Source organism: Plectropomus leopardus, chromosome 21 (assembly GCF_026936395.1).
Source record: "Plectropomus leopardus strain MGB_pleo_1.0 chromosome 21, ASM2693639v1, whole genome shotgun sequence".
NCBI lineage: Eukaryota > Metazoa > Chordata > Actinopteri > Perciformes > Serranidae > Plectropomus > Plectropomus leopardus.
Genome location: NC_142196.1, coordinates 22,741,672 through 22,765,945, shown reverse-complemented (window position 1 = coordinate 22,765,945; position 24,274 = coordinate 22,741,672). Strand labels below are relative to the sequence as shown.

Sequence of the window (24,274 nt, the reverse complement as noted above, 5' to 3'; positions counted from 1 at the left end):
GGTATGAAACGTATGCAAAATATGTTTTTTTTTAACATGCAGCATGATTGAAGGCTAAAAAAAAAACGTGTCCCATCCACTACCAGGGTGCTTCACATCTGACCGCTAATAATTATGAAATATAAAATTCTGCTGTTTGGCCTTTGCTGCATGCAAATTATTGGCAAGTTTTTGGCATTTGGAGATCTGTGCGCACACATTTAGATAAAACTGTACCTTTAAAAATATCTCAGACTTGGATCCACTCTAACACATTAAGGACAGCACAGTGAAACATGAGACTCCAAGGTGAGTTTAATTAAAGCAGCATCGATCGATAAAGTGCCACTCACATCATCCTGGATATCGATATCGTTCATGCCCTTGTTATTGAGCTCCTCCTGCATGTTGGAGATGGCGGCGTTGTTTCCCGGGACTCTGTAGATGCCTGTGTACTCCAACCCCCTCTCCTCCACCAGCTTACAGCAGACCTCCACGATCAGAGGCACAAACTACAGCACAGAAAAATTTAGCTCATACCACGAGGAAAAATTTATGTTCAAATTAAAACAGATGAACTTGACAAATAAAATCTGTGCAGACCTTGTTTGTTTGTGCAGGAGGACAGTCGTCAAGCCTCACTCCGAACGTGACTCCAGGAGCCGGCTTCTTCTCGAAGGGTTTCCTCATCAGCCCCGGGATGCCCTTCCTCCATGTCCCTTTATCCTTGGGAGGGCTGGTGTCATCTGCTAGCACAGAGCAACAAATACGTCAATGAACGTGACATATCTAACTTTTTTTTTTAATTTTTAAGAAAGAAAGGGGAAAAGAATGATAGCTGTTTTTGGTCAATGACATGCTTTTCTTTTGCATTCATCAATTCTCACCTGAGGATATCGTTGAAATGATGATGATGATAATAATAATAATAACTAGTAATAAAACAAATGAAAATAATTCAGAATTTTAGATATTTTTTTTTTAATTAAAAATTTCATGTAAATTAGGTTAAATGACCATAGGTTTTGGGTGATAGTTTATGATTTAAAATTTATAGTCAGTCAGTCTAGACTGGATCAGCTTTGAGCCAATAGATATAATTTTGTGCTCCCATTAAAAAAATGGAATGGAAAAAATAGAAACAGTATCCCGACTTAACGTCTCTGATAATCCATCAACAAATGTTTCTCTGATTTTAACTACAGTAAAAAAAATTTCAACATTTCTTAAAAAAAACAATAAAACAAGAGAGTTATAATATAATGTAAATGAGGTTTATTCGTCATAAATTTCACGTGCAAAAATTGAGGAAATGATTTGGAAAGACATTGGCTCAGAAGGTGTAATACAGAATGTATAATAATTTATATGTTATGCTTCATAAACAATCAAAGCAGACTGGTTCATTTTTTAACCAAAAGGACACAAGTCATAGGGTGGATGGGAAGACACAACAAAGATAAAATATAATAATAACAAAATAAGACAATATCATAAAATAAATTGAATTAAAAAAGATACTAAATTAAATATTTTTAAATATTTTTTCCCTTCCACGAAAAAAAAAAAAAAAATTAAATAGGGATTTTTTTTTCCCTACCTTTGTGCATGTTCTTCCTCTCTTGCTCAGGTTTGGGGGTGAGTGGACTTGTTGCTTTGGTCTCTCCTTTCCCTCCCAGCAGCGTCTGCCTGATGCTCAGCGACTGGCGTGAAGGTTTGGGCGACGGCTCTGTCTTGCTGCCTGTCGGACTGGTAACATAAATCACAAAATGAGTTCTCCAATCAGAGCTAAGTTTTCCAGCACTGTGTCAAAATCACCTGAAGTGTGAGGACCTCCCCTCCCCCCTTCACCCTCCCCTCCGCCCTTACCTCATCAAGGTGTTGTACTCCTTGATCTTCCTGCTGATGAGGTCATGGCTGGTGAAGGCCGCGTTCTAAAAAAAGACAGAAAAAGGAAGGAAGGAAATAAGAGCAGAGCAGAGGACATAATAGGTGATGGTTAAGGCATCAGGTGCAACGTTTCCCCTCACTCCTGCACCCACCCGACCCCTGAGAGGCCATAACAGATCTTTATATAACCTGCTGCTCTCAGGTGACACAGGTCAGTCTACTGGAATGTCATTGTATGGGCAGTGTGGTTAGGGCGTAAAAAGAGGGGAAAGGCTGGCTTAAATTTATAATGGGGGTGACGCACCTATTTTAAGACAGAGTAAAGTATGGAGCAGGAATTATATAATATATATCATTATATGCAGAACAATGTTACATTTGTGATAGGTTTTATTGTAAATGTCAATAAGAAATGCTAAGAATTGTTTAGAAATGATATTAGATATTTTATTAGATATTTTAATTATTGATGATTCTGCTAATTAATGCTGGGGTCTAGAAAATGTCAGAAAACAGTAGGAAAATGCTGATCAAAATTTAACAAAAGCCAAGTTGAATTATTCAAATGTTTTGTTTTGTTCAACCAACACTCCCAAACCACAAAGATATGCAAGGGTGCGACACTTCATGTAGGCAGGGTGGAGCAGGATTTTTTTTTACCCGCTACAGACTCAGTCTTTGTAGCGTGCAGTTGCTGCCAGCTTCATTGTGAACATACTGAATTTTTGCCAAGCGATGATACAGTTGGTTGTGCAGGATTTGGAAGCACAGGCTACATTAACTGGTACTGAAGTAATTAACTTGATCGTTTTCGGAACAAGATGAGTTGATTTTACTGTGATTGTTATTGATTTCTGTTCATGAGAAATGCATGAGTTTCAGGTCTAACTGTTGGATATCAGCAGACGATCACATAACAAATTTAGCAACGTCATTAGTGGTACCAGGACCATTCTGTGATAGCCACAAACACAAAGAGGAAATGGTCTAACATAAAAGCAGGCCATGACTTAAATAAGAGGAGGCCAAGAGGATGTGACCGTCATTGTAGGGTGACAGGTCATGTATACAGTAGGTGATGTCACAATGTCAGGTGTGTTATAACAGAGGATGTTCACCTGGACAGCGCCCTGCACAGAGACCCTGAGGCAGATGTCCTTTTGAGAACGACTGAACTGTAAATGCCAGAAAAATCATAAAATCCGGAGAATGAAGATGCTGCTCAACTACTCAGTAAATTGTTACCTCTAAACAATTCAGTAAACAAATTTATTCCTGTTGATTTCAGCATATTTAAGTTATATTATTAATCACATTAATTCTGTTTAAGGTATAGCAATTATTTTGCCCCCGCCAACACTAATACATTAAATGTACTTACTCGTAGGTGCCACTTCAAAATTAATCTGTTTGTAAAATTTGTTCTTGCATGATATGATGCATGGTCTATTATTTGCATAACAGGTGATGACTGCGTCAACAGTTTGGATGCATGATTCTCACCTCCTCATCCAGGTTGCTGCTCTCCTGTATGACTCTAATCCAGGCCAGCATGTCCTCTCGGTCCTCAGCCTGGAACAAGTACTCGCAGTCCGATGTGGTCAGCCGCAGCACGTTCTTACGCTTTGTGTCGCTGTACGAGATGTCGATGAGACACGCTTTAATGCTGATAGGCAGGGGCTCGTCGACTGCTTGGCAGTTTGCGTGAGCCTGCCCTTCCTTTTTGTCTTTATACAGGCAGAGGTAGTGGCCTCTCAGCACGGCGTACATCTGTTTCCACGGGCGCATACCTCCTCCGACGCGCTGTGGAAATAGGTCATGAGAAGGAGACAGGTTTTAAGAAGCAAAATGGAGGGAATTAAACCGTAAGCTTTTGGTAAACGTTCCTATTGTTGGCATCGTAACACATAATCACTGCCTGGAGGGCAATGTGGGACCTCATACAAAGAGGTCAAAGGCTGCTGCGAGTTCAAACTGGTCCAACAGGTGAAACACACAGAACAGCATGATGAAGTCAGACAAAGATGTACCTGGGAAACAAGGGCAGCTTCTGTCTACAAACCAAGTTGTTCAGTAGGTCACGCAATGCTTGACGATGCGTTTTCTGTGTCAGTGTGTGAGTTATATGATGTCTTTGTATGTAGAGAAAGTACACACCTTGCTCTTGTCTGTGTTGAGCTGCTTGAAATGTAGCAAACCCTCCTTGGTGGCGTCGCAGAAGACGTCGGATGAAGAACCCCTCCTAGAACCCGAATCTTCTGATGACCTGTCCAACCCCTGAGACGGACAATAAATGGCATGTGTTTTTGGGAGGTAAGCTTAAAGAGTCAGGTGCTAAAACTGTGATTCAGACACAGGGTGAATACAGGTATTCCAACACAGACAGTATGTGAAAAACAAAGTGTGCAAACATGTTGGTGCAACACTGGCAGAAACCCCCTAATACTAGTATGAGCCTGAAAATGAAAATAAAATGAATGAAAATGAGCATATTATGTCTCCTTTGAAAAATCTGAAAATATGGGGAGAAAAAAATTATAATAATGTTTTATTTTGGTTTTGTTTTTTAAATCTAGTATAGTTCAGTGATCATCAGTTTAACACTGGCCAATTCTTATGTTCATCAGTCGAATTTTCAGGGAAAAATAAAAGCTGACATAAATACAGAAAGGGCTTTGAATGCCTGCCGTTTCCTTTAAAGCACTCCCTATTTTCCATAATATAGTCACACTTCAATGGGAGAAGTTTTATCACCTGGGTGTGAACTAATGAGCTGACAAAACCTCAAGCAGGAAATGCAGATAAACCCGTCATGTGGCAGGTGAGCGCAGTCGGCACTGAACAAACTCATGCTTGATAATAAAAAATAAAAATAAAAATTGCGGACAGAACTCACCTTCCGAAGTCCTTTCAGACCAGGTATTAAGGACCTCCTGAATGGAAGAGAAGAGGTCATTTTTAAAGGGATTTGAACAAAGTTTTTCCCATTAAAATGTATATATGGGGTACTGTTTGCTTGTAAAGACATAACTTACCCTCTGCTTTCCTCCCGGTAGTTATCCAGGCCTTCATCGTACGACTTGGATCGCTCTGTTTTAGTAGAATCTGACTCAATAATTGTGAGACGGAGAGAATCTATTAAGAGAGGGTTAAGATAATTATTTGTAACTGCTCATAACCTGTACTGGCAAGTTTGGTAATTGCTGCTTTAATGTGGACATACCTTGATCATGTGACAGCTGGCGTCGAATGAGAGGGGACGGAGAGGTGGGGCTGGGTGGGATGGTGGTGATGATGGGCGTTGTAGATATAACAGCAGAGGCAGGAATGTGTGTGCTGTCCTGGTCAGTACTGGGACTAGATGGTTCATCTGAGGACAGAAACAGAGGGATTTAGTTGGTGGGCAAGAAAACACTGACAAATTCACAAAGAATGGATTGCGGCTGCTGATGGCGTCATGAATTTTGCATCACTTGCAACCACCATCTGCCCCGTCTCAAGGACCGATTCATAAAGACACTTCGCTAACAATACTGCAGTGCTAACACACCCATAAAGTTTTGCAGCTGAGTGTATTTTGCTCTTTTTTTGTGCCTGATTACAATTATCCAAGTGGCAAAGTATAAATGTTGCCTTCGAGCCAAGAACAAAGTAAGCACAATAATGGACGAGATAGAAAGAAACCGAAATTTTTGGACCACAAGATCCTGACCTTTGAGGTGCAGAGGTATTCCTCAACACTGCAGGATGTCTGGGTACAAATGCGTCAAGTTACCACCAACTCTCTGAGGACGGGAATAATTTCATTGTAACTGTTGTTGGCTTTTCAGCGCTATTATTGTGGACTGGACTGTTTTTGCAATGAGGCTGATTTGCATAAGAAGGGACAATTTTGTGCCAAATGTATGCATATTATTTAATCTAAGTATGTGCAAACAGAACAGGAGCACCACAATGAGATTGGCTTGGCGACGCAGTTAGGGTTGCATTTTCCTCTTGTGTATGTCTTATTTATGCAGGTTAAGCTGCAAAAGCCATGCAGTCCTTTTGAGAATTCGCCTCTGTTCATTTTAAGTTGAAACTGTTAGCTAATAGGGGTGTACATCACTGGTGTCATCATGATACGATATTATATCGTTACTTTGGACAACGATGCAGTATTTGCCAATATTACAAAGTCTACCATGATTTGATTTGGGGGCCTGTGATCAATATGAGCTGATATTATATGCTCATTTAACACACGGTTATAGGACAAGCTGCCACCCCTTTCTTTGCTTTTGGCTAGAAAAAAAACCAAAACAACACATACATAATTGGAAATAATTAAAACCAGTTCATTCTATTTGAAAATGCTTTCTTGAAAAAATGTTTTTTTTTTTTTTTTATTCAAACCATGATCTTTTTCCCTAAAACTTCAGGTCTGTCTGACTTGAAGACAAATTCTCCCAAAATCCCCAAAAGATGGATTTACAACCAGATCTTTTCACTAAAGTATAAAACTCAATAATAACTATCAGTGGGTGGTTAACTGAGTGGTTAGTCATTCAGTGTGCGGTGTACATACAGTCTAATGCATATTCTGTTATCTTTCCCCATCAGCTCCAAGGACTAAGTTGGCTTATTTCTATATTACATCACAATAAACCCCAAACATCCTCCACTGTACCCCATTCAAACTTTCAAACTCCATCTGGATAAAAAGGGATGAATTGTCAAATAATTACATTCAACAGCCAGATCCAGTTACACTGACATAATTCTGAGTCGCAAAACCAAAAAAATAAGTGCAAAAGTGTTAAACAGTGTGTTTAGCTGTTTGAGGTTGACTTGCATTTGTTAAGCTACTTGGCAAACTAACTACAAATGCAATCAAAAGGAGCAACCGAGATTACTTCCAAAGCCACTGACACATGATTAGCTTGCTTACTACATTTTTTGGTTTGTGGCGTAACATCCAGCAACACTGTGTCATATTTTAAAACTGTGTGGAAACATGCAACTAAACTCCTATACAACTTACTCATAAATTCAGTTGCGGTCTGCAATCGGAAACGTCATACTGTAAATTAAATCATCCAAAAACAAAGTCTAATTCATCTCTGCTATCTCAGCTTGAATAAACATTTCAGCAGATAGCAATAAAACGCCGTGATAAGGGCGCTTGGGGCTGAAAGCAAAGTGATGCAGACAGAGACGCAGTCAGCCAGTAGAGAGGCGCTTCTGTTCTGATAAGCATGTACACACCTTCCCATTTAAATACACACATGCTGGGTAGTCAGCTAACATTACATCATTACAGACACGGCTGTGTCATAATGTCTGATATGTAATATCAGCAGGATGGCAAGCCCTAAAAGCAAATGAAGAGACGCGTACAATGAATCATATCTGCCACTTTGGTGATGCAGGCAGGCAGGTGAAACCAAAAATAACACTACCAGCATTAACACTCTTTTAGAATGAAGTAGAGCTTGTCACATTTATGAAAGTCCCACACTGCCTCCATTTAAAAAATACTGTTACAAGTCAAAAAGAACAAGGGTAAAAACAATGTATATGATTAAACATCTATTGCACAACTTAATATGAAACATCTGATCTGCTTGTTAGTTGTGTGCAGATTACTGCAGTTAAATCTCATTTCCCTAAAACCACAAACACATCTCCCATTACACAGCAAACCTCATTTCTACACGGCCGGCATTTAATTTAATCACTTGTTTGTATACCTTCAATCCTGTTTCTGGGAAAACGGCTGCAGTCAGTGATGTCTGACACGTACGGTCACAATATATCTTTCAGGGGATGAAAGCTGCCAGATACAAATCTTCCCACAAATAGTTACACGTTTTGGGAAAAAAGGCTTACTCACTCTTTGGCTGAGAGGCAGATGGAAATGTGGAATTCCTTACATGCAGAACTTGAACTGGATCCTTACTGGGATCATTTTAAACTCAAACTGAAATGTTTTGCAAAGAGGGATCAGTGTAGTCAAGAATGATCTGGTGCTTCTTCTTTTATTGTGCTTTATTTTATTACAGTTTCTGTCTTGTATTGCTCTGGCGAGTTTGTATTTTTTGCCGAGTCTCGTGTATTTTTTATTGAGTTTTATGTATTTTAAAGGCTCATCTCAGGACAAGCACTGCAAATAAGCCTAGGCTATAAATGCTGTGGTGTGTGGCATTGGTTTGTCCTACTTTACAAACATTAAATAAAATATCCAAAACCACTCTCATACTTTTTTCTGTCAAATAGGAATCTACAGTCAAGAGACCTTTGCTTAGTTAAGCATAAAGACTGGCAACACGGAAAAGCAGCCAGCCTGGTTCAGTCCAAAGGGAACAAAATCTGAATTATGCCCGGATTAAGGATCATAATGATTGAACAGTGATCGATTAATCAGTCGTTAAGAACATGTGAAACTCAACCAATCAATGAAGATCTGATTCTGAAATATAAACAGTGTGAAGTCTCCAATTACACTTTAGCTATGAGCAGAATGATGTATTTTGAAAGCATGTTTCCATCACTAGTATTAGAAAATAAAGGGTACAATATGACTATTTTATGACAAGGCTTCCATAATGGGATCGGGAAGAAGAGCGTGGTGGCCATATTAGAAATTAAAATAGGCAAAGCAAAGCATTATTGAATTATTCAATGTCAGAGAATATGAAATATGCTGCTGTGAGCATGGACTGAGGAAAAGTTTTTCCATGAGAGACATGATCTGGAGTCTTGGCAAAAAATTAATTTCCTCCCAAAGCATCCTATTCCACTACAGTCTGCACAGATAAAAAAACTTAAACCATGATCAATGTGAAATAAACGTGAAAAAAAAAGCTTTAATATCTTCACGTCAGAGCACATCACTGGTGTTAAACACACTGGGACGTTCTGAAATCATGATGATCTCATCTGGATCTAAATATAGAGTACTAAAAAGTGACAGTTCAGGAGTGTTTGTGTAAACAAAGGAGACAGTGCTGGAAGAGAGCATGATTAACCCCTGCAGGTTACTGGGGCACGAAGACACACAAGAGCTGCTGTCATTGGCTGCTGATGAGTCAACAATGATGACACAACTGAGGATGCAAGGTCAAGTTCAAGCTTACTTGGTTATGTCAGCCGGTCAGTTGGCAGAGATGTGAAAAGACACAGAAGAGGCAACACTAAACTTTTTGTTTACTGAACAACATAACATGTAAATATGGAGCTCGGTTTCTCTGTGATGCATTTGCTCTGAACAAAATAATTCAAAAAAGATTTTTGCACATCGTTTGGAACTGTGCTATAAAATCTAACTGAAGCTGCAGGAATGCTCTTATTTCTCTGTTATGTCACAGTCCATTAGGACCACGTTCTTGGGTTTCTCTTGCTGTACAACACCGGGGGGAAATATGAGACAATTCAGGGTGTGGGTGGGAGGTGTATTGAGTTAGAGAGCAGCTCTGTGTGTGTGTGTGTGTGTGTGTGTGTGTGTGTGTGTGTGTGTGTGTGTGCTACTCTACTCAGATGCCAAAGGGTGAATACGTCATGGTTGCCTGCAGTACAGGGTCACTCTGTCACATAATCACACACCTGACTCGATGTCACCCCGAGTTCAAAACGCCACAAGGAATCAATGTATTTTAGCATTTAAATATCTATGTAACATGTTGTGCTGTGACTTAGTTTTTTTAATTTTTATTTTATTTAATCCAACTCTATTCTATCAAGGAACAAAACTCCCCGGGTATTTCCTGTGAGACATAAGACCAGCAGTATAATACCGGTGACATTTGGACACAATAGATGTCCTTGTAGTATGATAAGTAGGGCCAAAATCGAAAGGCTAAAAATTGATTTTCAACACAAAGTTAGCTCTGGGGTTGTTTTGATTTTTTTGTAATTTGGTTCCCATGGAGAAAGGAGCACTTATTGTAGATTTCACAGGGTTCCTACAGTTTAACACATGGAAATTTAAGACATTTTAGGATGTTACATATCAAAACCTGACAATGAAAAAAAACTTAAATAGAGATAAATTACTTAGGGGTAAGGACAATTCTGCCCAATTTTTATTATTAAAACTAACAAACAAAAGAATAGATGTTACCAATTATATAAATATATTAATCAGAAATTCATAAAATCCTACTTTGCATGTCTTAGCATTTTTTAAGATTTGAAAAAATGATTTAAGGGATTTGAGCCCTTATTTTCAGAATTTAAAACCTTTTGAGACTTTTAAAGGATCAGCAGGAATGCTGTGTACATCACCACTAATGGTGCTGTGAAGTGTTTTTAGGTTATGCAGCATCATATACGAGGTATAATATCTGTAAATTCATGTTAAGACTTTGCTTAACCCTTGTGTTTGTGGCACACAGAACACCGACGTAGGGGGGTCATTTCTAAATCACATGAGGTCCTCAGGTAATACTGGTCCTGTGTGAATAGTGCTTACGAGTATACACTACACTGTGAACTCCCACCAGTTACACCTTTCATGCAGAAAATAGCATACTGCACAGCTGCTCTGCTCCCTGCCTCCAACATGCTCTATATATATACAGTATACAAAGACACAGTGTCTCCTGTGCAGCTTATGTGTTATTCGCTCTTGTGAATGTTAGAGGTATCACAGCGTGTTAAACTCACAAACTTAAACATGGAATATAAAAGTTATGCTCACTTGTCATGTATATCTACTGTATATATGAGCTCTATAGTTTCTGTACAGATGCCAAAACAACACTTAAACAAAACCATTTTTTCCTAAAACAAAATTATCCAAACTTCTCAACACAAGGACTCTCCCTAAATAATATGTAGTCTACATTTCCTGATTTGTATCTACCGTGCATCATTTCCCGATTTAGATAATATCATAAACAAGATTAAGATCTGGCCAAGCATTTGATGCCAACTTTCTACTCGATGCTATAAACAGATTTTTCTTTTTTTTGTCGGCACTCAAAAGCGATCAAGGTTCAAAGCCCAGCCCTAACTGGATCTGTCAGAACATGAATATAATACGCTGTCAGATCATTAAAAGCTTGGTGTGAATTTGGTACATATTCAAATCAGCTCAGGAGTCTGCCAAGCTTTCATGCATAAACAAACACTGTGTCATATTTTCACACCCTGTCACTGTGGTTGCCATAGAAACAGGGAGAGTTCAACAAGAAGTTGGAGCAGAGACGAGTGCAGTCTTACCTATGAATGGGATTGAATCCAGGGAGTCGTCCAAGTTGCTGGAGCCAGACTTTTGTCGCGTGTCTCCGAGCCTTCTTAGATGCATCTCCCTGAAGCTGTCATTAGACGTCCAGCAGATCCTTCCATCTGCAGAGCCGGCCTTCACTAACGGCGGTGACTTGTGAGTCACTCCTCCCTGGTTGTCATTAACAGCCAGTACATAGGACGGAGGGCGGATGTGGGGAGGCGCAGAGTTTTTGTCCCTTCTTAGGACAACGACTGTTGCGTCCGGTCCTTCTACGCCCTCTGCAAGACCGCCATTAGTCCGTATAAGAGTGCTAGAAGGTTTTGGCTTTTGGGTCACAGCTCCGTTGGTGGTGGAAGAACCAGAAGAAGAGGAAGTGACAACAGTTTGTAGTTGTCTCTGCAGGGGCAGTTTAGAGGAGGGACCAGAGCATGAGGAGGACCTGGCCGCCAACCCAGCATCTGACCTGCTCTCCATCTTCAGACTGTCAGCGCGGCCTCTGAGCTGTAGGTGCAGAGGTGACGAGTAGCCCAGGTGGTTGCCCACGATGTTAGCTCTTTGGTCTTTGAGAGGGTCTGTGGTTTTGGTGGAGGATAAGGCAGGTGAAGGTTCTGAGATGGAGTTTTTGACAGGCAGGCGTGACGGTCTCAATATGACGCTGTCTGTCCTTAGTGCAGAATCTGTCGTACCCTTCGTAAACACAGGAGCAGCTAAAGGCGAGTTAGGTAATCCACCTCCTCGCACTTCATCCTCTTGTCCAGTGAGACTCCTGTTCAGATGAGGTAGCGCTCTCAGGCCTGTCCCTTGCCTACTAGCTCTCGCTTCCTCTCCCCGACACAGCAGCAGCCTATCCTCCAGCACCACTCTATCTCCAAAGACCGCCAATCCGCCTGGCTCTCCAGGCTGTTGTCCTATGTAGTCACAAGACCGCGCCCGAGGTTTGGGGGCTCCTGTGGGGGTGGAGAAAGGCAGAGCATCTTCTGAAGCACTCCTAGGCCAATTCTTGATTGGTACTGTCCTCTCTGCCCCGAGCCTCTCTTGCGAGACGCTACGTAAAGGAGCCATCGCAGTACCCTGGCTACCTTTATCCACCCCGCGATCATTGGAGGTGCTTCTCCGCCTGACTTGGGAGCTCAGTGTGCCTCTTTGGGTAGCGCTAGTTGAAGGCGGTGTGCGTTGCTGAGCGTAGGCGGAGCTGGAATTGGCAGCAGCGCGCAAGCTGTCCAAGCGCTCCTGGATGGTGCGGCAGCCGTACGTGTGCAGCCTCTTGGCGTCAATATAGTCCTTATAGGTGGTGTAGTTTTTCCAGTCGATGTTCTGGTGCGGAGAGGTGGAGGGGGCTGTGGGGGAGGGTGAGTAGTGGTTGGCGCTGGGTGAGATGGCAGTAGAGAACGTGTCTGGTGAGGCAGTGGCGGCCCGTACAGGTGGAGATACCGTTTCAGGATAGATCGGGCCAGGTCTTGAGGAAGGGGAGTAGACTGGGCTTTCTGCGGGACGTGATGAGGGGTATTGTAACTGTGCACCCCCGGGTACTGATGGAATAAGAGGTCTCGGTCTAGCTGAGCTGGAATCTGCTGAAGCGCCGTACCGGTTTTCCTCTGTCCTGTGGCTGGGTCCAGCCCGAGCCACCCGGGATCCCCTGTCCACCGGATCAGGCAGCATGGCCACTGTCCTCACGTTCTCATTACAGACGCACACCACCGTCTGAGACTTTGAAGTCTGTTGTGGTGGAGGCGATGGCGGGACAGGGATTTCAACCCGGTAGCTCTTCTCCGTGGCCCCCCCTCGTCTTCCTGGTCCCTGAGCCGGCCCTCGGGGGGTCTCGCTGGCTTTGGCAGGCTCTGATGTCTGAGCCATGCCTGCAGAGTTGACTTCTATCCGAGGGTAGCATATGGGAGGGGGCTCCGGGATGTTCTGGGCATTTCCGCTGTACGCATCATTTCCTTTGAGGTATGCATCCTGGGAATATGCCTGCAAGAGATTATAGGACATTATGTCACTTCGGCTGCTGAGAGGTCTGAAAGCTAAAATAGATTACATTAAACCCTGGGAGGACATCCCACCCAACGAGGGACGGAAATCATCAGACTTATCTTAAAAACTTGTAACGAACAAGGTGTTTGTGAAACAGCTGAACTTTGGGGCAACCTCTTCTATCGCTAGATGACAAATTTACTGCCACATCTCACCTATGACTTCATCTTCCTCTGCTGTTAAAGCGACAGCATCAATCTTTTCTTTCTAAAGTACCTCCGCTGCACCGCAGCAATGTGGTTGCTTACATCTTTAAAAGGGAGAAAGAATAGTAATCTACTGTCATTTATTGACAAGAGTCTCAATGCAAGCTGATGAGATTATCAGCAAGACAAACACTGTTACTGCATTCCCTCTGGAGAACTGTAAGTGACAGATAGACAGCTGGATCCAGCCCGTCTACAACATTAAAACAACAGCATGTTAAAAGCAGACACGGTGCTCCAGCACCGCTTCTCTAAATCCAACACACTCTGTTTCAGTTACAGTTTCTCAATCTTTTCCTAGGAGACGGCAAACAAATGTTACAGCATGCCATGATATAAATTAACTGCCCTGAGAGGTAACAGATGTGGAAGAGTGGGAAAAAAGGGATAGCCAGAAAGGCAAATAAGTAGAGAAAGATGGCTGAAAAGTCCTGGATAAATCCGTGGAGCTAGGAGTGAGGGTTGAGCTGGCAGGGGCTTACCCACCTTTCGTACTGGAGAGTGTGCCCTGAGGCATGAGGAGAGGATGAATGGTGGACGCCTCTGTCTGCCCTTGGCAGCTAACGCTACTTCTGTCAGCATGGTTCCACAACTCTACTGTCACTGTAGTAACTAGGGTACTTTCCTTGATTAAAACTTGAAGAAAAACACTCAAATCTAGCTAGTTTTAACCCTGCGCTGTCTCCAGTGAATGATGGACGGCTCCAGAGTAAACTCCTGGTTGCATATTGAGCGGGCTATATTTCCTCATCCCTTCAACGCACGGGCTCTTGAGAAAATGAAAGGGAGAGAGTTGCGGTGTTGGACTTTAATCGATAGCACTCCACCTGAGGTGTCAGGTTACCATTGAACTGCCAGCAGCAGCAGCAGTAAGTGTGCAGGCTGGTGCCTCCCTCTGGATTTGCATAAATCATACAGTTAAACAGAAACCAACTTCCTTATTGTGGAAAGCACAGAGCCAAGTGTTTGAGGTCTGTTAACATATAGACTCAGGTCATTTGTTTTTTTCAGTACACACGTCTTTTTCACATCCTGCTATTCCAGGAAAATACCAAAAAATTACCTGTACTAAACCACATACTGCAAAGGGAGGAAGTATACTTGGTGTTTTTAGGGGTTTGCCAGCTTCTACATGTGCAAATACAAGCTTTGAAGTTGGTGCCACATGTTAAAGGAGCTATGACTCACCAGGAAAGAAAACTTAAAGGGACAGTTCACCCAAAAAAAAGCCAAATACACATTTTTTTTCTCCTAAATCTAGTTCTATTCACAAACTATATTGTTTTCGTGTTGGTTGCTGAGTGTTTGAGATATTTTTCATATAATCAAACTGGATGGCATTCGGCTTGTGGTGCTTAAAGTTCCCAAAAAAACCCCAACAAATTTGAAAATCTAAACAGCAATGTCTCTTTCTAGAAATCATAACATGGTTACCCAAGGTAATCCATGTGGGAACTATCTTCTTTACACCAAACTACACCTACCAACCATATCAACGCACAGAGGAAATCCAGCTGACACCAATGGCAGGTGTAGTTTGGTATAGAGAAAATAAGACACTACAGTAAGAGGAGAAATGTGTTATTTTTTCATTTTGCTGTGAACTATTCCTTTAAAAAGAAAAGTGATTAGTTAGTATAGTTTCCCTTCTTACCAGAGCAGTGATATCCCTGGAAAACTGCAGTCCACAGGTTAGACAAAGGCAAGCAGAGAGAAAAAAGGGGAATAAAGAGAAGTACACAGGTGAGCATGAAGAAATGAGACAACGCCATCGATGAAGGTGAGACAGGCAACTTGTCTGACTTCAGCGGGCTAAAAATACACTCAGCAGAAGCATCACAATTGCAGGAAGAAGAGGAAAGATGAAGAATAGAGGTGTTGTTGTCCTCACACCTGAGTATCTTCTAAGTTGCTCTTCATCCCCATTATTTCCTCCTCTTACCCCACGTCCTCCTCCACCCACAACACAGCTGCTGAAAACACATTGGCGATTGTTTTCTGCTCTTTCTGTCTTCATACTCAGCACTTCCCTTTGCTCTGTCACTCTCACCTGCTCACTGTGGTATCTCCCCTCCCCCTCTCTACACTACACACACTCTCCACGAGCCCTCTTAGATCCTCTCGCTCATCTGCTAGACGCTGCTCTATCTATCATATGTTCACTTTTGGGTGAGCATAACGGCACGGTTGCCTGGCTCCCTTCCCTCGCTCACTCACTGCTGTAGCTGAGAGGAGTCAGCTGACTGCAGCTGCACTCCCTCTGGTAGTGAGTGGGCTCAATGTCTCCCAAAACACAAAAACAAAAACAAAGACAAAGATGCAGACACCGCCATGTACGTCCTCCATTCATCTCGCATCCTCTAAAGAAAAAAAACAATTCCAGGCTGACACATCAAAAACTGAATTTAATTTTGTTTTCCTCAATGTGGAAAAAGAAACTAATTGCTTCATTCGGATCCCCTCAGTCTTGTGAATGCTCCGACTCATTCCAGCACGCCAAAAGCAAGTTTCTGTGGCTTTTGGTGAGCTGCGGCCGAGCTAACAAGCTATGTGTGGAATTTAGCGACACAGTGGGATCTGACTCAGTCCTCTGCTCCAAGAGAAAATTTCACAAACAGAGGTGAATAACGTGTGGCGACTGGTTTGACGTGGCCCGGCACTGTTTTATCGTCTGTGGAGCTCTGGACCCTGACTGATGGCGTGGGCCGGCTGTTTGCACCACTGAGCTCATCAGCGTGATGGGAAGAGGGGGCTTTGGAGCTGCGGCATAAAGTCTAGCTCTGCTCCTTTTGTTTTTAGCCTTTTCTTACAGAAAATGCAGGTACATGAATACATAAAATAGCCCACCCATACATCCACATCAGCCTGACGTGTGACAATCAGTGACGTTTAAATGGATACTAACATTCCACTATTATTCGCAATATGACAATATTCTTAATTTGATGTTGTCATGTAAACAGCATATTTTGTTATTAGGCCTTAATCCAAATGTGACATTTTCTAATTAACCCTTTGAAACCTGACCGAACTGACTTGATTTCTTTCTATAACATAGAAGAAGGAAATGAGCAACAAAAAAAGAAATGACCCAAGAAAATACTAAGAAGTGCTAAAAATTCCCTAATTAGTGTAAAAAATAAGAGAAAAGAAAATTAAAAGAAAGTGAAAAAACAAGAAGGAAGTGACCACAAAAAGTTCTTAAAGAGCTCTAATAATTCTGTAACAAAATTTAAAATATATTATAAAGATTATAAATAAAGCTTTCTTTTTTTTTTCTCCTTCTTTTTCTCTAGAATTTTTTTCCGTTAGCTTTTTTAAAAATGTTTTCTAAATCAACTAATTTCTTGCAGTTAGCTGAATATTTCTTACCAAGTTGCTCCTGGCACTTCTTCCCACATTTTTAAAGAAATTGCACCAATTTGCTCAGAGTTCAATACGTGTGAAAGCAACTGAAAACAGCACAGGAAAAGTGATGTTGCTCCAGGCTTTAAGGGGTTAAGATGTGGGATATGCTGGAGAAGCACTCCTACGTTAAACATTATGAAATTGCTGGATGTCAACAAGTCTTTTTGGATATGCTCAAATATTGTAATGCCGACCTTTTTAAGAAGGTGGCTGGAGGAAAGAAGGGATGATCATGGTCAGAGACACAAAGTCAGGATGAGCAGGTGGGTGAAAAGACTAAACTTGCGTCCCCACAGGAACAACAATAACAATCATCTAGAGTGACCCACATTATCTATGTTCCCGCATGGACCAACCCTGTGACTCTCCAAATATCAGGCTGCATTGTGGGCATGTTTTCAACCTGTAATACCAAAATTCACCTTTTTTTTGTCTGGTAGCAAAATGTTTATGGTTCACTCTGGCTTGTATCCAGTAAGATGGAATCCGCTAACACTCTCTCTCCATGTTTTTTAGGGAGTCAGACATGAGTCTGAAGTAACTCAGAGGTCAGTATCGCTTCACAGAAAGTTTTCTGGACTATGCTAAACAGCTAGTTTCAGATTTTGAAAGACTGAGATATAAATCTTGCTGTGCATTATGTACACAGCTCTAGTCAGAAGGTGTGAAGCTTAGCTTTGCACAAAGTCTGGAAATGTGAAGAACAGCTAACCTGACTCATGCTTGAATTATGTCTTGGTGATAACAACTACATCATTGACAGGATACCAGGTTTGGTAACACTGATCCTGCACAGGAGACATAAAGCTGTGCTCAAACATATCAGATACCATGTGTTTTGAACATGTTTTAAAAGTGAATTGTGTGTTTTGTTGAGCTTTGTCAAAGGACAATTTCTGTCACAGTTGAGACAGAAAACAAACTTTATTTATTCACCTGTCTATCTATAAAAAACCCTATAAACACATAATTCCAGGTAGCTGGCATATACAGAGGCAAAGATGGAACAAAGGGAGTGTATTGAGAAACGTATGTGATGGGAAACAAAACGTTGTGCAGCGGGGTATATTAAAGCAACACTACGTTAACAGCTACAGAAAATAATTTATATATACAGTAAATATATTAAAATAATAAATAACAATTTTGAATTGTCTGTGCATGTGCAGGTTAAACAAGATAAAGCCAAGATACATCCTTAATAGCCAGGTTGAAAAATATGAAAAATACATTGTTATTGCAATTAGACTAATCTTGATAAACAAACAGTTAAATAAAACTACATTTTAAAACACTAAGCCACTAGTCTGGGATTAAAGTTCCTCATGATTACAAATCTTTTATGTCTGTTTTTTTTTTTTTTTTTTTGCTGCATAAACAAACAAAGCATCATTTTCGAGCAAACTTGCAATATTTACTGTTGATTGAATGCTTACCAGCTGCAAAATGTCCTCATCCTTTGGCATCACACAGAGTTCCAGCGAGGCATCGCTGATGGAGGGGAGGGTGAGCGGGACGAGACAGAATGAGAGAGAAATGGTTAAAACTCAGGGCTCAGACTGTTGAAAGTCATGGCACTTCTCAAAATAACAAGTCCAACTTGCAAAATCTAAACTTTAATAGCTGCAGTTTAATGAAGTGTGAATGTTTAACGTGTGCTTGTCAGTGATAAGGAAATAACTTTCTCTGGAAAAACGTTTCACACGGCTCCGTCTCATTTTCCGACATGCAGGGGAGTGTTGGCAGCGGAGGGTCTGAGTCAGTCGGACTCTTTCACACTATACATATGAATCAGAAAATTAAATGATAACGATCTCACCTGTTCTGAATCAAGGCTATGACTTGCGAGTAGGTTTTGCCGATGATGCTCTCTCCATTCACCTTCACTATCCGGTCCCCTGAATGAGAGAATAAATTACAAACCTGCTGTTTACTGCTGACAACAACGTGACAAATAAACGCTTCACTGAGGGCGCTCAGATCAAACGAGCCACCAACAGTTAAAAGTGAATATTTGTTCTACATGATTTGGCTGGTGGGCTCTATAACGGACGTTCAGACAACGCAAAACATGTAAGACAATTTCTCAAAGCACAGCTACAATGGTCTGGCAGTTCCCAGGTTGAACGACATTTCCTCGAAACAGTTTGAAACAGGCTTTGAATTACATTTTCTCCTGTTTGGGTGTGTATATCAGAGGTGTTTTCCAGTCAGCAGACAAATATAAATAACCCCGCCCTATCAAAAGGCAGTGCTTTTGTGTTACACAACAGGGCTTTTCAGCTCACCTCTGTGTTTAAATTAACGTTAAGCTAAGTTTTGTTGGTTCTGAACTAGCCCAGAAAAATACAGTTTATTTGCACTTGTGGAGGAAACACCCACAAAGTGAAATATGTTGCACACGTTTAATACAATACAATAAAATAAAAAAACAGTTGTCTACTCATGATATCTTCTCATCTCTGTATATTTCAAAATGTAGCTTTTTCTATGTGTTTGCACCTTTTGTCAACATGAAAACTGTGTTTTAGTTCATTGACTGGCTGTAAAACTTGTGTTTACAACATGGAAAGTTGTGTAAAGTAAGTTGTGAACTCTGAATTTTTTAGAAACTTTCCACTTATGAGCGTATGAATACCACAAGAAGGAGTCATTCATGTGGTTTCGTCTCGTTGACACGGTAAAAACAACCCTATTTGAATGGATCGTGAGTCCAGGGGTGGAGATTTTTTCGGAAATGTAACTATTAGTATTAACACATAGTCAGGAAAAACAGAGTTTTTGACTTATTTCGTAAGAGCATGCACCGCCTTCTCTTTTGTGAGGTGTTACAAATGAGGCAACTTTTTGCACAATGGTGACCATGACCAAAATAGTGCAGGTTTTAATCATGCTAACGGGATGTTTTACATGTCACCACATGCATGTCAAATTTCTCTTCCACCATAATGAAGAACAGAGGCATCAGAAAGACGTCAATGCTCCAGGTAGCCTTCTGGTAATAGCTTTTTATAGGCATTTCATTGGCCAACACCATTTTTTGTTCATTGCGTGATTGAGTTTTATTGCCTGCTGCTGGTTTGGCATGCTCTTGATGGCACTTCCATTTTGTTTTTGTGTTTTTATTTGGCTCGTGAACAGTGTGTCCGGACAGGATGAATTTCTTTTAATAGCTAAGGAGGGATAATCCAGTTTTCAACAATACCTGTGTGTATGTGTGGACTAGCCCTTGATTTTAATACTTATTATACAGTGTGAAGTAAACGAATGATGTTACACAAAGAGGGCTTCAAATAGACCCTTTATCTGCCAAAACTGCTTCAACTGATCGATGATCGGCCCCAAATATCCTGATGTGAGCGCCCTTATTCTGCATATCTTTGCCTCTACACTGCGCTGCTCAGAAAACAACGATCTGGCGTCCAGTCAGTGCGCTTATTGACCAAGGAAACCACTCTGGAGTTGCTCCTTCCAGCACAAACACACATCTGTGTTTAGATCAAACGGAGAATACCAATACTTGTTTATATGAAGCCCCCCGCCCCCACGTGAGTATCCATCTCCATTCAAGCTTTGTGAAGATGGCCATCTCACAGGAAGAGAGGCGAGGTGAATTTAGGAGAGCAACTGGATAATTGTGGGAAAACACTGTGCTCCCTTATCCCAGGAGAGGAGAGCAAACAGATAAAAGCAGACGGTTTAGAGGGTTTGTCCAGCCCACTTAACATTTCCTGTAATACTGAGTGCTAATCTGGCAATAACGCTGACAGAGCTCCAGCTATCACCTCCATTTCAGGGAGGGAGTTGATTTCACCAGAAGGGGAGTTTGTTTAAGTATTTTTATCCCTGCTGCTTAAAATTAGACATGTTTCAGGAATCAATAAGAGAGGAAACAAAGTCATGGAGAAAAACAGAATCAGGGGAAGGTTGAAATAACAGTGTGCATATTACACTTTGTACAACCTCCCACGAAGGAGCCATCTGTTATTTTGTAACTTGTATCTGTTTTGCCTGGCGGGTCACAGGGAGCTGGAATTACCTACAGTACGAACGTGAAGAAATCTTGGCATCAAACGGCGCTTTGAGGTCACATGCGAGACAGGCAGAGTTAATCATAAGATCCACCAGTTATCAGAGGCAGGGCAGTGATCTCCATAGAGACTGTGTGTGTGAGTTACATGTGTGTGTGTGTGTGTGTGTGTGTGTACCTGTACAGAGTCCAGCTCCGTGGGCGGGGCCTCCCTCCTTCACTTGCTTGACGAAAATGGTGTCCATTGGCTCCAGACGGTTCCGCTGTCTCCCTGGCAACAAGAGAGCACATGCGGCGAGGCGATTGGTCACACAGTGAGGAAGAGAAGCAGCAGCAGAATGAGATCTAGGCCACATTGCACTGAAACGGGAAATTCAACTGCAGATACAGTGTGGCATCAGGGCGCAAGTTTTCCACTTGTGATATAAATGTACACTGATTTTTCTCAAACACTCAAACATTACAAATATGAATTATTTTCTGGCTGCAAAGTGGAATAAACATCAAAATGTGAAGCTCAATTTACATTTTGCCTTGAGGACACATCTTGTGCCTACCATACACTAAAAAACTTTTAATCACACACTGTGAGATTTAACAGAGGGATCGTGCAGGGTCACAATTCGCAAGATTACAACTAGATTCCTTTTCCCATCCTGCTCCTGCTGGAAAATATTTCACCAAGCTCCCTTTAAGAAATATGACAAATGAATAATTCTTTATCTCTATGCAAAAACACAAAACAGCTAACCAACAAAGGTTAGTAACAAGTTGAGACAACAAAATCCAAAATCTAAAGTTTGTATCTTTGTGGATTATATTGATGCCTAATAGACAATAATACAGTTGATATATGACACCTTTGATTCTAGGGTTACGTGTTTTTGCAGACACGTGAGGAATTGTTAATATTTTACATTTTTTGAAGGGAGTTGGGCTTAATATCTTCCACCAGGAGAAGGATGGGAAATAATCCCAAAATGAATCTAGTCTTGCAAATAGTGATAAAAAGCCTTTTCATATAAGGGAGCATAAGCTGTCAGTAGAGCTGAATCCATTATTAGATTAATCAAATACTCAGCTTTCTCAGTGGCTTTGGGAGTTAGAGACAAACAAGCTCTTACATAAGAGCACACCGGCAGAAGAGAACTTCTCCTTTTCTTAAAATATTCCTCTACATCGCAAACACAGCATCAGGCTCTTCCTCATGCAGTCACAACCTCTGTCCCATCCTTTGACTCTACTCTGCTGTCAGATGAGCTGCAGGACAGGACAGCGAGGACAGGTCAGAGTGTGCTGACAAGGCTACAAGCAAACAGGCGACAGGGGAGTTTGGTCTCGTATGACAGGGGACGGGACATCACGTCATGTCGGGCTAGGAGAGACAATCCAGCAAATTAAGGCAAAGTCAAATTGCTAATAACTTCTTTTAAAGTTCGTGTATATTTATAGTAATTAAGTGCATGTAAAAAAGAGGGAGTTTTCTGTGATTAAAAACAGCAAAATCGTCTTTCCCTGAGCCATAAGCCTCAATCTCAGTTGGCCTCAGCTGCCTTTTAGCGCCCGCGGGCTTTGAGGAAGTGCAACATCAGAGTTCATCACTGTTCTTTCCTCAGGGAACGCCGACTGAGTACGCATGCTCTTTTCATGAACGCCCTGCTTCAACATTTACATAGCAGCAGCAGCAGCAGCAGCAGCAGCAGCAGCAGCAGCAGCAGCAGCAGATACATGCATTTATGACCCGGCGCTCTGCGGAGCCCTGAACAGCTGGACTGCAGCAGATGTGGGTTCAAAGTGTTGCTGAGGAGCAACTTCAAAGATGAAGAGTTGGTTTAATCATCAGTTTACTTGGTTCAGGAATCCAAACAGCCCTTTTATATAAAATCACGACTGTTGCCAGCTTGCATCTTTGTATTTTTGGGTTCCTAAACATGCCAACATTTCAAATCTGAGCTGCTGTAATGAAAGCATGTTACCTCAAATGTCCTTTGCTGACAATGGCGTGACAGCATGTTCAATGCATTTGTGAGTATATGCTGCTGCCTCCCTCCTGTGGCTTAAAATGTTACTGCAAACTATCCTACACTAACCCTTAAGGACTGTCAAGCGCATTTTCCACGTTTCATTCTTTTGATAATTTTGGCTGTGTTCACACATATGGCATACATTTTGGTAAGATTGTGTATTTTTGGTTTAATCTTGGAATGCTAACCTGCTCATTTACTGTTTAGTATTAAATTCACTCAAAGTCTGACTGATGCTGGCAGCAGCTGCAGGCTTGTTTTTGATCCAGTAGAAGGCAGTGCAGCACATAAAATGACTCAGCTTACTGAGGAACAGTTAAAAAAATGTTAACTCTCCATTCATGCTCTCACTGGCTTAACACATAAGAAGAACTTGACATAAAAATAACTTAAGAACTATAACGTGGCTCTGCAGCCTCTGACAGAACATGATTACACTGATGCATTCATGTGTAACATCACTGACACAATGTAAGACATGACTGACCCGAGGTGAAGGTACAGATGTTAACAAATGCTCCCTCTACCTCCTCCCTTTCTCTCTCTCTCCGTCCTCGGCAAATTCCCAATCCTGAGCCAATCTCACCAAGCTCCAGCTCTGCTGCATAAATTGGATTTCTGGAAGTTTCCATGCCACGCAGCTGGATGAACAGGATTAAATGTGGAAATCTAAAGCTCTGGATATTTTTAATGCTCCCAACTGTCTTACCAAAGCATAAACTACTGTGTGGATTAATGAAATACATCAGCTGGCCTCAAAATAACTTTGACTGGTCCAAAACACAGAAGTAGAGTTGAGTAACCTAAGCTACTCTTGGGTGGTACTCTGGGCAAATACTTCACCAGTGGACGAGGCACTTAATTTACACGCCACTACATCATTTTACACTCTGGCAAGCAGGTGCAGGCTTGAAGCAGACCTTGGCTTCAAAGTAGGCCGAAATAATTGTGGGTATTTTGTTCAAACTGCACAAGTTTACCACACCATTCAGTGCAGCATTATGCAACCTACATGCCAGTGTAGTTAACTACAGATTTATTAACATTGTAGTGTATTTCACGCCTGCTTTTGTTATTTATGTGGCAAATTGGGTGAAAAAAATTCACAATATTTTTGACCAAATACCTTAATATATTGATGTTGTAATGGTAGTATAAGCTTGACTATTGGTGCATTCACTGAATATTCATGGAATGGGATTTTTGATAAGTAATGTGGAAATAATGACTACTCGGATAAAGGCAAGCCCTAACCAAAATCTAGCCTGTTTGCATGAGCTGACAGTGCTGAATAAAAGTGTAAATGACCACAAAGACGTACTGTGATTCTAAAAACAACGTGTCCGTTCATACTAAAGTAATCCCTCTCAGTCATCACTTACACTAGAAGTGTGTGTTTTTCTGCAGATACTCTGACCTTTGCCTGTTTTCTTACTTTCTTGTACTTTCTGTGTTCGGGAAGTTTGTAGTTTGTAGGTTTTGTAGGTTTGTAGTT

At 41.4% G+C, this 24,274-nt stretch overlaps 1 protein-coding gene across 11 annotated transcripts in view; it reads right to left on the bottom strand.

Moving 5' to 3' along the window:
* arhgap21a (Rho GTPase activating protein 21a) overlaps positions 1-24,274 on the bottom strand; it is a 99,929-nt gene that overhangs the window by 9,912 nt on the left and 65,743 nt on the right. For 3 of the 11 annotated variants that reach the window (XM_088071772.1, XM_088071771.1, XM_088071765.1), the window contains 15 exons: positions 20,934-21,026; positions 18,545-18,623; positions 18,162-18,216; positions 14,972-14,995; positions 11,074-13,048; positions 5,093-5,239; positions 4,905-5,004; positions 4,766-4,802; positions 4,027-4,146; positions 3,373-3,672; positions 2,988-3,044; positions 1,849-1,913; positions 1,580-1,728; positions 583-728; positions 333-491 (listed from right to left, as the gene is read on the bottom strand). In XM_088071772.1, coding sequence (XP_087927898.1) covers positions 333-491; positions 583-728; positions 1,580-1,728; positions 1,849-1,913; positions 2,988-3,044; positions 3,373-3,672; positions 4,027-4,146; positions 4,766-4,802; positions 4,905-5,004; positions 5,093-5,239; positions 11,074-13,048; positions 14,972-14,995; positions 18,162-18,216; positions 18,545-18,623; positions 20,934-21,026 — 3,506 coding nt within the window. Of the gene's footprint in view, positions 1-332; positions 492-582; positions 729-1,579; positions 1,729-1,848; positions 1,914-2,987; positions 3,045-3,372; positions 3,673-4,026; positions 4,147-4,765; positions 4,803-4,904; positions 5,005-5,092; positions 5,240-11,073; positions 13,049-13,803; positions 14,093-14,971; positions 14,996-18,161; positions 18,217-18,544; positions 18,624-20,933; positions 21,027-24,274 lie in introns of those variants that run through there. The other 8 variants (XM_088071773.1, XM_042510140.2, XM_088071768.1 and 5 more) reach the window with 7 other exon arrangements.